At 51.3% G+C, this 15,162-nt stretch overlaps 1 protein-coding gene across 2 annotated transcripts in view; it reads right to left on the minus strand.

Annotated features, from left to right (window-relative positions):
* Positions 1 to 1,117: 1,117 nt before the first annotated feature.
* Positions 1,118 to 15,162, minus strand: part of MTMR4 (myotubularin related protein 4) — a 62,165-nt gene continuing 48,120 nt past the window's right edge. For both annotated transcript variants that reach the window (XM_066202209.1, XM_066202208.1), the window contains exons 9-19: positions 10,070 to 10,266; positions 9,720 to 9,848; positions 8,568 to 8,679; positions 7,950 to 8,145; positions 7,314 to 7,499; positions 6,349 to 6,519; positions 6,085 to 6,239; positions 4,540 to 5,749; positions 4,097 to 4,207; positions 3,754 to 3,842; positions 1,118 to 3,344 (exon numbers count right to left, since the gene is read on the minus strand). In XM_066202209.1, the coding sequence (XP_066058306.1) occupies positions 3,167 to 3,344; positions 3,754 to 3,842; positions 4,097 to 4,207; positions 4,540 to 5,749; positions 6,085 to 6,239; positions 6,349 to 6,519; positions 7,314 to 7,499; positions 7,950 to 8,145; positions 8,568 to 8,679; positions 9,720 to 9,848; positions 10,070 to 10,266 (2,734 nt within the window). In that variant the 3' untranslated portion in view covers positions 1,118 to 3,166. The remainder of the gene's footprint in view (positions 3,345 to 3,753; positions 3,843 to 4,096; positions 4,208 to 4,539; positions 5,750 to 6,084; positions 6,240 to 6,348; positions 6,520 to 7,313; positions 7,500 to 7,949; positions 8,146 to 8,567; positions 8,680 to 9,719; positions 9,849 to 10,069; positions 10,267 to 15,162) is intronic.

The following is a 15,162-nucleotide window of genomic DNA, read 5'->3' on the forward strand; positions in this document are numbered from 1 at the left end:
ATCACAAACTATGACCGACCTGCAGCACCATCCAGCTGACAAAGCACAACTCTCCCACCCACCACCCTGCACAGAGAAACCACCCACACACCTACCTGGAACAGGTGCTAGGAAAACATCAGTAGAGTGAAGGGATCATAGAATCAAGGAATGGTTTGGTTGGAAGGACCTTGTCATAGGTTAATACAGTTTGTTTTTTTGGTTAATAGAATATTGCTCTGCTAGGACCTTAAAATTCTTTGGAAAGGACAGGGACCTATCAGGGGCCAGTTCTTGGATTGACATGTATTTTGTCCACTGAGAAAACGGAAGGCGACTTTTGGCAATATCCATATAAAACTGAGTGTGCCCAAGCCAAGCTCTTTACTTCCAGCCAGAGAAAGTAACACAGCTCTGAGGGGTGGCCCAGGCTGCCCAGGCCCTGCTGCTCCCCGCCTCCTGTGGAGGGGAGCCGGCCTTGGTCTGGCCATGCCTCCAGTTCCACCATCATCCAGTTCCACTCCCTACCACGGGCAGGGACACCTTCCACTGTCCCAGGCTGCTCCAAACCCCAATGTCCAACCTGGCTTTGAACACTCCCAGGGATCCAGGGGCGGCCAGAGCTACTCTGGGCACCCTGTCCCAGGCCCCCCTCACCCTCCCAGGCAACAATTCCTTCCCAATATCCCGTCCATCCCTGCCCCGTGGCAGTGGGAAGCCATTCTGTGTCCTCTCCCTCCATTCCTTGTCCAAAATCCCTCTCCAGCTCTCCTGCAGATCCTTCAGACACTGGGAGGGGCTCCAAGGTCTCCCTGGAGTCTTCTCCACGCAAACAATTCCAGCTCTCTCAGCCTTTCCTCATAGCAGGGAATCCTGCCTAACAATGCTTCCTTAGAAAGAAAACTTCTCCTTGAGTCCTTATAGGGGAGGCTGGAAGGCCCTGGTTATCCTGGAAAGGACATCCTGCAGGTTTGTTTGGAAGAGGGCAGAGGTGTTCTGTGCCCTACCTATGATTCTGATTGTGAGAAAGGATATTAAATCCCTAACACACCTTAATCAAGGGAAAAGGTGGTAACAGCAGCCTGAAACGCGCTGTACAAGCAGAACTCCCCACAGAGGAAAGAAGGGGCCAAACCCAGCAGCACTAATATAGAGATTTTATTTTGACTGTATTGAGTTGTACAGCACATTTTGTTTGTCACAATGCCATCAAACTGATTGGAGAGTTTTTGGCCAGCACATTGTGACGCTGAAACTCAAAAGAGCTAAAAGCAGTTTGGACTAATGGCCTGAATGGGAGGGCCAGCAGTACCTGGTTTCTGGCTTCCTCATCACTTGCAGTCATTCCAATACGTGCAACACAGGAGCAAATCCAGTTTCTTCTGCCAGGTCAATGGTCACGCTTCCATGCCTGGCAATGACTGCAAGGTACAAGGCAGGGGAGAATCTGAAGCAAGGTGCCTTCTCTTCCCAGAGCCATGTTGGTTGTTCCCAGTATGGAAAAGAAGCAGAATCTAAGTACAGGGTCTTCAGAGGATGAGCTTCACTCACGCAATCAGGTTTACAAAACCAGAGGCTGACAAGTCAAAGTGCAGGAAATGGTCCTTATTTAATTCCTTCTGACAGAGATGACAAACCATTACTGAAAGATCTGGGAGATCACAACAGTCTCAAGTCCTTTGTCTTGTTAGCAGACCAATGTCCTCACAGGTCCTCCCTGCCACATACCGAGTCTCAGCTTCTGAAGTGCAGAACACATTGGAAAGAAAACCTACACTTCTGCAAAGAAATGCCCCATTTTCAAACTCTTCTGAGTTTGAAACTCCTAACTAGCATCCACAGATGCCTTACAGAGGAGGCAGTATGGATGCTCCCCAAGGGACCTAGGAATTACAAGCCCACTGAAGCCCACTTTATAAACCTTTCTTCCTTTCTAAACCCAGTTTCTTGTCCTTAGGATGAGTTGAGATTCCTGCTCTCTAGTTTAAAGGAGAAGCAGAGAGGCAATTACAAGTTGGCAACTCTGACCACTGTACAGGAGACAAAAAAAGAAGTCAAATTCAAGAGGCATTTCAGGTAGCACTGGGGCAATTGTTTCCACCACTGAACAGATGCCACATGTCATGGTTACTACTGCAGCTTGGCTGTACATCCTAAAGTGAAAAGCACAGACCATAGTGTCTATGTCAGCCAGTGTCCTTTCCCACCCCCATTTTGGTATCGATGCTTCATTCTCCCTTCTTCGGGTTACATTAAGTGCACAGAAATATATAGCAGCATTTGGACTGAAACCCTCACATACACCAGACAGCACATTCCAGGAGGTAAAACAACACATTATGGCCTATACCCTCAAGGTATCAAGTTTTCAGGATAAAGAGCAGTAGGAAGTGGAGAGCTGAGGGCAGAAAAGGGGAGGAGGAGCAACACAGGAACACGAGTTCTGTTTCCATGCCAGGAGAGGATCAGGGTGCCATTCCTGTGTTAGCACCAGGCTGTGACACGACCGCAGACAAAGCAGATGGGCAGAGCAGAAGTGAAAAGCCAATCTCCCATCTCCCCATGGTGCTGGGGACAGGGACAAAGTCCAGTGTGACACCAATCCCAGCGGAGCCTGAAAACGGGTACGATCTGCTCAGCCCTTTTCAGCTGGAATGAATTTCTCTTCAGAGGCCAAGAGAAAATCAATTAGTGATGGCTAATAAGTCTTGTTCACCAAGTTGATCGCAAATCACACTCATGGAAAGAGAATCTACAGATCTGCTCCAGGCTGAGGCCCTTCCAACATCAGCGGGAGCTTGCCCTCTTCCTTCTCACACAGCAGCCTGCCTTTGGAGGGGGAGGTGGTTCTAAACATGCCTTTCTATTGCTTTGGGGGGACTTTGCACAGGCAAGAGCTGTGAAAACATTGCTTTCCAGCCCACAAAAGGAAGAGGTTGTGATCCTCTCTCAGCCCTAGGCCATCAGGGCTACAACACACGGGCCCACCAGCTCTGGAGCGGGGACACAGCAAACTCTGATCTGAGCTCCTCTGCTCCAGCCCGGCAGTGAGGCTGCTGCAGACAGTGCATTCCAGCTTGGTGTTCAAGTGTTGCACCAAAGGCCTTCACAGTTACCCTGGAGGCAGAGTCACCCTTCAAACCCACGAGAGAAAAGGCTGGGCTTAGACAGGTCCCTTGTCTGGCATTCAGCTGGAAGCTGTGGCAATGGGTTTCTTCATATGTTGGCTCATTAGCTCCCTGGCACGAGACACTTGGATATGGTCATAACAGGAGTTACAAACGAGGACAGGGTCATACAACTGCTGATCAGGGATGGGCAGCTTCAGATGGCAGCAGGTAGCACAGAACACATTCCCACAGTTCCTGTCAAGGAGCAAGAAAAACAGTGAGAAGAGGGCAGCGACCACCACAGCAGAACTTGAGCCAAAGAACTTGAACAAAGGGCCCAGGGCAGGGCATAGCACCAGCCTGACTGAGGATTGTAAACGTGTTTCTTATACTGTGGTCAGCAGTGCAAGCAAACTGCTAGCGCTGACAGGGACTCACTGCTGTCCCATAGAGGGATCAAAGGCCTTGGAAAAATAGAAACAAGGACCATGTAGAATGGATCTCTGCAGGGAACCGATGAGGAACGTATGTACGTATGTATGCATGCATGTAGTGGAAAGACCTAAAACCTTCTCCTAGGAGCTGGAGGGAACAGACCTGGCAAAGGGGCATTTTGTGACACCAGGCTGAGGAGAGGAGGGGCCCAGACCACTGACGTTTTTACCTGCAGTGGTGTCTCCGTTTGGCCAGCCAGAACTCACAGTCGCAGTTGAAGCAGTGTGAGGCCATGTGGTCTGGGACCCACCGCGTGACCTAGGGCAGACACCAGTCAGTTCCTGTCTGTAATCCCACAGTGACAGCTCTGGGCAGGCTGGTGGGGGCTTTGGGCCACACCTCACAGTAAGCCTACCCTACCCAAGCCAGCAGCAGCAGCAGATGTGTCAGTGACCATGGGAGGCTGTTCACTGCCTCACTTCCAGACCACTCTGCTGCTGTGCCCACCCAGGTCAGCTGCAAAAAACATCATTCCCTCCCACTGCATCACAGCTCCACAATGGGACACACACCTCAGTCTCCTTCTTATCCACAGGCTCCCAGCTTGCTTCCGACAAACAGTCCTCACTGTGGTCAGAACAGAAATCCTCCGTGTCGCTGCCATCTGATTCCTTCAGACATGTCTGCAAAACGAGACCAGATCACTAATCCTCTCTGCTGCTGGGCACACACTCAGGGCATGCTCTGCTCCACACACTCTGTGCTGGTGAGGGGAAGCTGGGTGGCTCCCAAGCCCCCAGACACAGGGCAAAGCATCCATGAGTTTGTAGGAGTTTGGTGCTCGAGCAGCAGAGATTTCTCTGGGTGGATGAGGACATGGCCAGGACGAGGACACGACTGACAGAAGAACAACCTTTCCCACCCCCTCCCAAAGGGACGGAGAGCTGTAGGCTGGAGAGGGAGGTGTGCAGGGGTTACAGGGACCCGGCACAGGGTGTGAGCAGCCTGTACTTACAAAGTCATCCTCATAGTCCATGGGGGGCTCGGCTGGAGGGGCACAAAAGTGGCGAATGTCCAGGCGGAGCTGCAGCTCCCGCACCTGCCGGCGCAGCTGCTCCACCTCCTGCTTGTAGCTGGCCTCGATCTGCCGCAGCCGGTGCTGGATCACATCCGTGGGGAAGGGCAGCCCGTCATCATCCAGGTAGAGAGGAGGCACAGGAGAAGGACATTTTGGCGGCAGGTGCTTGGGACCAGAGGCTTGTTTCAGGTGGCAGGGCAGCCACAAATGGCTGGGCTTCCCAAAATATGTGTTCACGTGGCTAGCACAGGCCGAGGGCTTCCCACCTTCCCTGCCAGACCACGGGCCACTGAGGCACAGCCCTGGGGCCCGCAGGGGTTTGCTGTTCAGCCTCTTGCTGCAGCAGCCATAGGAGAGGAGGTGTCTGGGTGTGGGCTCCCCATCGGGGAGCGATGTCACCATACCTTGAAAACTGTCCCAGTTGGATCCCAAGAAGGAGAACTCACTGCTTTGGCTCTGAGAAATGGGCTTGCGCCATTGCTCCAGCCCAAGCCTCCCTGGCCGGCCAGGCACCTCGAAGGGCATACTCTGGCCAGCATCACCTCTGGCCTTGTCTCCATCTGGGCACGGGATATCCAGGGCAGGGCCTGGGATCTCCTGAGAAGGGGTGCCTGGTGCCAGTGACTCCTGGCTGGGAATGTCTTGGCGGGTGGTGATTCTTTTGGCACAGCCTCCTCTGTTGGACACCATGCCAGCAGCCTCCAAAGGTTCCTGGGGACAGATTTCCAAATGCTTTCCAGAACTGGTGGAAACCTTGTCACCGTTTTCCTGTCCGGAAAGATTTGGATCTGGACCTATGCCATCCAGTTCCTCCGTGAGTGTTCCATTTCCCTTTTCCACCTCCACAGGGACACTGCTGGCAGGCACAGCAGCCTGGTTGCCCAGCTGCCTGCTTGGCCCTTCATGCTCAGCACAGCTGCTGTCTTGCAGAGGAGGGTTCTCCTCCTCCTCCTTCTCCCTGGGCCATGCCTCTCCTGTGGCCACTGCAGCACCTTCAGCCCCCTCAGTACTGGCATGCCGGGCTTCCAAGCCCACCCGCACCTCCTGACAGTGGTTGTTCAGGTTGGGGTCACTGGATGTGCGGGTCAGAGGGCTGCTGGAGTCACAGGCTGAGAGCAGGTCGTCCATAGATCTTGTCTTTGGTAATCTAGAACCCAAAAGCAAAGCAAATCTCACAATAAACCTCCTGAAACTTCCCTGGTTTCCATCAAAACAGATGAGGGCAGGGCAATATTCTCCATTACAGCTCAAGGGGTGGGTGGAGAGGGGCAGTGCTGCTGCAGGAACTGAAATGCACAACACCACAGTGTGGCCTCCTGCCTTTGAGGTGCAGCAGGGACCTCAACTTCTTTGAGTGGCTGGGGCACTGCTACAGAGCTCTTGTTCCCATAAGGAAGGTGAGAACAACAGGGAAACTACAAGAAACTACAAGAAGGCAGGAAGATCTGTGGGTAGGCAACACCCTGAGCCTGAAGCTCTTACCTGTCCAAACACCTGCCACTGAAGTCCTGGCTCTGAGATCCAGGGGGCATGTATATATCCATGTCCTCCTGTCCCAGAGGATGTGGTGAGGAGGCCGGGAGGTACACGGCTGTCCAGAGGTGCAGGGCGCGCACGTGGCACACAGGATGCAGCACCTGCAACACCACCCATGTCAGAGGCAAAAGCCATGGAAAGCCCTCCAGCCTCCTGCCCTGTGCCTGCCAGGGGAGAAGCCTGGAAAGCTAGGCCAGGAGCTCTACTGACCTGCTCGGATCCAGGCATATAGAGCAGGTTGTGGAAGTTCTTGTTGCCAGCCCGCAGCAGGGACCACACAGAGCACGTGCGCTTGTAGATGTTGTGCATCTCGCGCTCGCAGGGGCTGTTCCCCAGGAAGGTCCCGTAGAGGCAGGAATATGTGTGCTGCACCAGCTTCACCTGTGGCAAGGAGGGAGAGCCATGCTCAGAGCCACGGGCAAAAGGGCCTACAGGGAACACATCATCCCCTCCTCTGGGATGGCTCATGCACTGCCTACCCTGGGTGACCTCACTGCTGTCCTTGCTTCCACACTGGGCAGGACAGGGATCACATAAATGGAAGGGAAAGCAACACTCAGTTGATACCAAACTCATCCTTCTAGAACCAAGTGACTCTCTAGAACCCTCTCCTGCATTTTTTGGTAGGACAGAGATTAATTTTTTCCCTATTTTATTTTTTTTTTAAATGTTTCAGTCCCATATAGCTCTGAGATATGCAAATCAAACCAGTGCTACTGCTGGCATCTGAATTCCCTGGGCTGGAAAAGGACTGGAGAAGGGATTCAGAAAAACCAGAGTATATAAACTTTCCACCATCCCTTCAAGGGAGAACAGTTTTAAACTAAAAGAAACCAGATTTAGGTGAGATGTTAGGGACAATTTGTTCCCTGTGAGAGTGGTGAGGCCCTGGACCAGGCTGCCCAAAGGAGCTGTGGCTGTCCCATCCCTGAAAGTGACTAAGGCCAGGTTGGACAGATCACTCTGGGGTAGTGAAAGGTGTCCCTACCCACAGCAGGGAATGGATGGAATGAGATGGGCTTTAAGTTCCCTTCCAACCCAAACCATTCTGGGATTCCGTGATCACATCACAATCCCCCAGGTTCTGCAGACCTCTTCTCTTTCAACTCCAGTACTGTAAAACATCACAATCTTCCATGTGTCTATGCTCACATGTATGTACATGTATTTCTTACCAGAAAAGCTTCATTAAATTCAAAGAGGCAGGGAAATTGCTTCAGAAGCTGATGAACAGAATCCAGCCACTGGAGAAAAACTGGGCACTGCTCGTTCTGATCTTCCACCTTTTCCTGGTGTCCACAGCGATCTCCAAACTTGTGACCAAAATCCAGCCACTCTGATTCAACCAGCACCTGGAAGCCCTGTGAATAAAAGAAAAAACAATTGCAGTGACTTTGCTGAGGACACGTGGCAGGACAAAGCAAGCCCCATGCAACAGGAAAGGCTGGGAAGGAGGCTGCTGTGGTGCCTGGTTTGGGAGCAAAGCTCACCAGAGTTGGAGGTTTCCAGATATAAACTCTCAGTTGTTATGTCTATGCAGTAACCAGCTCAGAGAATTTAGAGCAGGAAAGCAGCTGAACTTCGAGCACAAGATGGTATTTCCCACAGCACTTCCCCAGGCTGGGCAGAGGAGTGAGGAACAGCTCACCCAAAACAGGCAGAAAGAGAACAGAGAAAACTCAACGCCCACCACAGCAGCTCAGAAATACCACTAAGCTTATTCCCAAATACAATCCTGCTCCTTTCCACAGGGCTTCCAAGACAAAAGCTGCCTTTGAACAGACATGAACTGCAGCAGAGCACAATCCTACCTCCATGGTCCTGTAGTAAGGGTCCAGGAGAATCTTTGCCAGTGCCACGATCTGTGGAGTCCTGTCCCAGCCGTCGGAGCAGTGAACCAGCACTGGACGACCCTCTCTGTCCACGGCACTGGAGACCAGCACTGCTGCCTTCAGCATGACAGACAGGTGCTGCAGCCACTTGGTGCTCTCCAGGGCTGAAAGCCAGCTGCAAGGGGGAAAAAGGCAAGAAAATGGTTGCTTAGCTCTCCCCTGAAGGAAAAAACCCCAACATTTTAACTTCAGTTTTCTTGGAGTCCTCAGTGAAAATCATTCTTTTTTAAAACATGTCCCAGAAGAGCCAGGCAGCCTGGGAAAAAGGGCAAAGAATCCAACCCCAAATTTAATTTTTCTCAAATACAGCCACATTTTAGAAACCCCCAGAGGACACAGACAACCAAGTGACACTGAGACAGTGCCACAATCCCTTCTAGATTAATGATTCAAAATTAGCAGCATTCAAGCTAAGCACTTTCCCATCCCTCTATTTTCTCAGGTAGAAACCTGGGATAAAAAAAGGAAAAAGGAGTGAAACCCCCCCAGGGCACTGACAGATATGGCATCAAACTCAGCTACAGAAAAGTCACTCACTTGCTGGGGTCTGGCACTTGACTGCAGACAGCACGCAGATATTGGAAGCTGTTTCGGATGGAGTGGATGTTGGCCATGCCCATGAACACAACTTCACAGTTGGGGTAATATTCTGATATCAGAGACAGGAACATTTAGAGAGAGCTACAGCAGGCACAGAACACTCTGAACTGGGTTCTGACATGGGTCACTGAATCTAACTCTGCTGCTACTGCCGCCACACTCCAGTGCAGCCGCCCCTCACACACCAGTCCTGGTGTCCAGGGAGGCACTAAGGTTAGGAAAAATCTCCAAGGTCATTGAGTCCGACCATTTCCCACCACTGCCAAGGCCACCACTAACCCATGTCCCCAAGTGCCACATCCACAGGGCTCTTAAACCCCTCCAGAGATGGGGACTCCCAACACTGCCCTGGGCAGCTGTGCCCGGGCCTGATGTAGATTTGTGCCCTTTAATGTAGATTTTTTACCCCATACCCAACCTAAACCTCCCCTGGCACAGCTTGAGGCCACTTCCACTCATCCTGTGCCTTGTTCCCTGGGAGAAGAGCCCAACCCTCACCTGGCTGCCCCCTCCTGTCAGGGAGCTGTGCAGAAGCAGAAGGTCCTCCCTGAGCCTCCTTTTCTCCAGGCTGAGCTCCCCCAGGCACTCCTTGTGCTCCAGACCCTTCCCTAGCTCCACTCCCTCCTCATGGACTTTCTTATCCCAATGGGCACGAAACTGACCCCAGGATTGGAGATGCCTCAGCAGTGGCCAGATAAGGGGGATGGTCACTGCCCTGTGACCATACTATTGCTGGTACAGCTCAGGTGTCATTGATCTGTTGCTCACCTAGGCACACCTAGGCCCATGTTCAGCTGCTGCCAACCAGCACTCCCTGGTCCTTTTCCACTAGGCAGCTTTCCAGCCACTCTGCCCCAGCCTGGAGCATTCCAGTGGGGCTGTTGTGACCCAAATGCAGGACCCAGAACTTGGCCTTACTGAACTTTATCCAGTTGGCCTTGGCCTGTTGATCCAGCCCATCCAGATCCCTGTGTAGGAACATGCTCCCACAGACTAAGCACCGAAATGCTGCCCCGATCTCCAGCTGTGCCCTAGGAGCCACTCCCAGGCCAAAGAGGAGGTGCTCTAGGACTTCCTGGCCCTTGGTACCTTCACATTCGCAGCCGCCTCCCTTGGCCCTGTTGGCCACAGCTGCCGTGTAGGACCTGGCATCGAGGATCAGCAGCTTTTGAGGGGTTCCCGCATTCTCCACGCCCGAACACGCTGTCAAGGATGAGTCTGCAGGGACACACAGGGCCTGAGCTCCTGGCGCCTCCCTCCCTCCCTCCACCCCAGTGCCACTGTAAGTAAGCCCAGAGAGCCACCCACACACCGCAGTCATGGCATGATGGGGCCCAGGGTCTCCCCCTGGACACTAGGGTAAAGCCCTGCCCTGGGACAGCCCTGGCAGCCCCTCTGTGGTGTCCCCTGTTCAGGAGGGCTGGTGGGAGCCATCTCACCGAAGTCAGCGTCGCAGGGCTCGCTGCCGTCACTGCTCCCAGTGTGCGGCGCGGTGCCCGATGTTCTCGCTCCGGGGTTCAAGGCACAGGCTTTGGCAATGGATGTCACCAGGTACTCATCGTCAGCGTTCCGCCAGCCCCACCAGCTGATCTCGGGCTGGCTGCAGCGTGCGATCACTGCCCCGTTGCGCACGTGTCTGCAGGAACAAAGAGCCTGGCTGAGCCCCCGAGAGCACGGGGCTGGCCCAGGAGACGCTCCCTGTGCACAGCCACACCTGAGCTACTCCTGGCTGCAGCTGCTGGGTCTGCTGCAGCAACTGCTCTACCTACAGCACTGACTCTCACCAAGCAGTGAAAGAGGGTAGGGAATCTCAAATAACCATTTCTCACCACCACAGCACTGACAGAGAGGCTAAACCAGTGTCACAGTTTTATTTATATTAATATAGAATCATTTAGGTTGGAAAAGACCTTTAAGATACCCAAGTCTGATCTCAGATTTCTATTTACATATATTAATATATCCTGTAACCTATAAATACGTAATATAAAAAATAGATATTATTGTATATAGATAGGACAGTATTTATATATTAAAACAGAGAGAAGAACTTAAAATCATATGGTTGTATTTTGGGAAAGTAATAGTTGCATCATAGAATCATGGAATGGTTTGGATTGGAAGGGACATGGAAGATCATCTTGTTCAACCCCCCTTGCCATGGGCAGGGACACATTCCACTTAATTTTAAGGCTGTTCTGTTCTCTTCTTCTCTTTTTTTCCTCCCTTAAATTACAGACCCATTGTTAAACCATTTCACTTATCATCTCCAAGTTGGGAAGATGAGCTCCCTTGGCATCAGACCAGGGAGTTTCTGGGTGGAGGCCTGAGCTGGTGTTTATCAACAACCCCTAAATGTGAACCATACCCTGGCTGTGCTTACTGACACCTGGCAGGAGGCCTGAAGTAGGAATCAGTGCATTTCTCACATGAACACACTGGTCAAGTCATTCCCAACTGGCCTGGGAAGGGAAGGGACTGTGAGGTGACAAAGCTCCAGGTGATAAAGAATGACCCAGAGAGTGTGAAATTTAGTATTAATAAGTGAAGAGTATTTACAGATGATCAAAGCATAACCCCAGCCGTGACACAAAGCAGTTTGTTGCGGATCAGCAGCCAAATCCCAAAGGCTTTGAAGTCACTGGGGAGCTCTCAAAAGCCTCAGCTCAGTGCTCAAGAGAAGCACAAAGGTTAAGGATGTGCTAACAGTTATTGGGAAAGGAATAAGACATAAAATATTATGGCTTCACATCTTAACCATCCTAAAATGACACAAACTCCTCTAAAAAAGGATCACGTTGCAGACAAACCAAGCTCCAGAGATGGGTGGCACAGACAGTGTACCTACAGATACAGTGTAATGGTCAAGCCATGTTTCAGAAACACAAGTATTTCTTGGACAACAAACAAAACCAAGAGTGGACTCACAGCCATGGTGCAATGTGGAACTACTAACTGGTTCCAACACTTGGTGGCAGGTTCACCAAGGGACAGTGATACAGTCACCCATTCTCCCAAATGGGTGTAGGAAATCTAAGATAGCAGATGACCCAAAGATGTACAAGGAAAGATCACCTGCATCCCTATACTGTTTGTTACGTTTCCCTGAGGTGCTGCTCCTGCTGCCTGGTCCTTCTTGGAGATGGGAAAATGAACTGAACAGACCTGAACCAAACCCACACACCAACCATGCTCAACCATCCCACCACCCCACCTGCAACATTTACCTGGAGACCACAGAGTCAAGGAATGGTTTGTGTTGGGAGGGACCTTAAAGCCCATCCCATTACACCCCCTCCATGGGCAGGGACACCTTCTACTGTCCCAGGCTGCTCCAAGTTCCAGTGTCCAGCCTGGCCTCGGGCACTGCCAGGGATCCAGGGGCAGCCACAGCTTCTCTGGGCACCCTGTGCCAGGGCCTGCCCTTCCTCCCAGGGAACAATTCCTGTCCAATATCCCATCTAAACCTGCCCTCTGTCAGTTTATGTAGCTTCCTTAATGACATCTCACAGATAATAACAATGAAGACTTTAAACTGAAGCCTTCCAAAGAAATAATGTTCATGTTTGGCCAAGTCAAAACACCATGGGGACTCTTTACTTTAAGTGCTGCTCTGTTCTGCAAGTTGCCTTGCAGAGCAGTCACTCCCAGGAGATCTATTCCTGCCTTCAGGATCACTCAAGGATGGATAACAGAGAGCAGCAAAGGCTTTGTTTATAGTAGTAAATGAAACAGAGCCAAAGTGTGGACTTAAGCACCAGCCTGTGATCATCCAAGCCTGTTTGTGAGCCACCCACAGCTCCAGGCCTGTGCCAAGAAGCACTTTCCCAGACAGCGCCTGAGCATGTTTTTGGGAAAGGCAGGTGCTGTGCCAGGGACTGCTCACAGCAGGCAGGACAGGGTGCGGGGCACAGCAGCTGCTCCGGGCAAATCCACTGGTGTTGCCAGGGTCGCGTTGAACTCACAAAACTCTTGGTAACACAAACCTCTGAGCACTGAACAACTGCTGGGGACCTTCAAGAGACATGGTGACCTGCCAATAAACAAGGAGGAAATGTGGCAGCACCAATGAGTGTGAAGCCACCAGCAAGCAGAAAATACAGCAGGTGCCAGTAGAGGAACCACACCACAGCTGAGCTTGCAAGGAGCTCCCCAGGGCAGGGGAGTACCAGAGCCTGACTCTGCCTTCCCTGCACATCTCCCCAGCACGAGCACAGGAACCATTTCAGGCCTTTTCTTACCTGGGAGTTTTGGGGAGGTTTTCCTCAAAGAAAAAAGCTCCTTTCTTGAAACTGGAATGGCAGAAAGTGCCAGAGTGTTTTAATTTACGTGGATCAAATGATTCTTTAAGGATCCGCAGTTTAGTTTTAATGACTGAAGACCCTTTCATGATCCAAAGATGCAATATGAAGTGCCTCTGTAGTTTATCAGTTGAGTTTTTTTCTCACAGATTCATTCTGATTACAAGGCTAGAGCACATCTGATACTGTCAGCACATGCCATTTAACCCTGAACAATCCTCCACAATGGATTAATACCTGGTTTAGTGGAAGGTAGCAGGGGGGTTGGAAGTAGATGATTCTCACGGTCCCTTCCAACCCATACTTTTCCATGATTCTGTGATCTCCCTAGTCTCCTCTCTGTTATTTCCTGGACAAGTCAAGGAGCTTGGCTTAAAGCACAAGAAAAAGCTTGGAGAGGGTTTACTGAGTCGAGCCTAAAGGTTCCCAGCTGAGATGTGTGTGTGTGTCTAAGTGCTTCCATTTCCCAGATCTTTGGGATAAACTGCCGTCTCACTGTGGCAGGATATGAGAGCCCAAGAGCGAGGCTCAGCTGTGGGGTGGAGCAGTGCCCGCTGTCCCCTGGCAGGGGATGCTGAGAATCACAAGGGACATTCCTGCTGCCACAGGCCCACGGTCTCCTCAAGGTGGCTGAGCAGACAGAGCCAGAACTGCCACAGTGTGCCCGTCTGCCTCTCTACTCAGCTAAATAATTGCATCCTTTGCCTTGTTTTAGAAGTGGATTGTGCCTGGAGGCTCCTGCATCTCTCCTGCACATCTCCGCTGAGGACTGAGATGGAGACCTGAATTTCTGCTTTGCTTAATAGCTAAGTTATACTTTTTTAAAGAAATCTGATAATGGGGTACCTTTGGTGTCATGTTTTACAGCTTTGACTGTGACCCAGTGAGATCAGCCCTATCCAAAGGCTCTGAGGTCTATCAGAGTCCATTGGGATGCAGGCACCCATCCATTCTCTCTTGAACTCCAAGTGAGGAGGAGGAGCTGAGTGTCAGGCTTTTCATTTCCACACAGCACAAGGCACTGCAGAAGCAGCCATGACCCTCAAGGACCCTCCTTCTCCAAAAACTTCAATCTTGAGGGCAAGGACTAAAAAATGTGCATGAAAATCAGAGACACATGGGCAAGCACTTGCCCCATCTTGTAACACCACTTGTCAGCGTCTTCTAATCTGATCCCAGGCTGCAAAAGGTTGCACTCAGCTTGTAAATTACTGGGTACCATTACAGAGATATAAAGCAAGGAACAAAATAATTGCTGGAGTAGGAAAAAGACATGGCTTTGCCCTCGGGTGGGGAGGCACAGTGGGACAGGCTCCAGCACCAGGCCATTTTTAGCAAAAAGCATCACAAATACAATTAATTCTTAACTGAGTTGGCTACAGTGAGGGGAAGGTTCCACCCAATAAGCTGTGCTCATTCCCACTCTGCTGCAGAACTGAGTTCTAGAAGGAACACACAGTGTTTTGCCACATCCAACAGCAAGCCATGAAGTGTGAAGATGCAGAGTTAAGGTACCTGTAAATTCACTGGTTTTGCTTCCTGACTTTTGTATTTTCCAATACAGCTCTGATATTTTAATGGTTTTTATATTTGGATTTGGTAACAGCTAACACAGAGTCTAAGGCTACAAACCATAATGTACATTTTACAACAGCACAACTGCCGGGGTTCCCCTTTCCAACAGCCTCCAGTTGGTTTCAAACACATCAGTCTCCTGGGAGACACATTTAATGACGAACCAGCCCCTACCCTGCAGAGCCCTGCTTCATTGGCTGCCTGGCTTCCTGCATCCCCCTCTAGATTATTTCTGGGAGGCTAGTCAGGGAGTATTTCACAGAATCACAGATTATCCTAAACTGGAAGGCACCTACAAGGATCATCCAGTCCAACCCCTGGCCCTGCACAGACACCCCAACAATCCCACCCTGGGCATCCCTGGGAGCTCCTGGAGCTCTGGCAGCCTCAGGGCCGTGCCCATTCCCTGGAGAGCCTGGGCAGTGGCCAGCACCCTCTAGGGAAGGAACCTTTCCCAAAATTCAGCCTAAACCTCCCTGACAGAGTTCCAGCCATTCCCTTGGGTCCTGACCCTAGTCATCAAAGAGCAGAGATCAGAGCTGCCCCACTACTGCCCCTCACGAGAAGCTGTAGATTAGGGCATTCCCAGGTCTATCCAGGCCTGCACACCCTGCTGAGAAAAGGGCATCCAGCAGGCTCCTTTTGGCTCAGATTTC

The sequence above is a fragment of the Chamaea fasciata genome, unplaced genomic scaffold, assembly GCF_029207755.1.
Source record: "Chamaea fasciata isolate MVZ Bird 193981 ecotype frontalis unplaced genomic scaffold, bChaFas1.0.hap1 SCAF_21, whole genome shotgun sequence".
In the NCBI taxonomy this organism is placed as follows: Eukaryota; Metazoa; Chordata; class Aves; order Passeriformes; family Sylviidae; genus Chamaea; species Chamaea fasciata.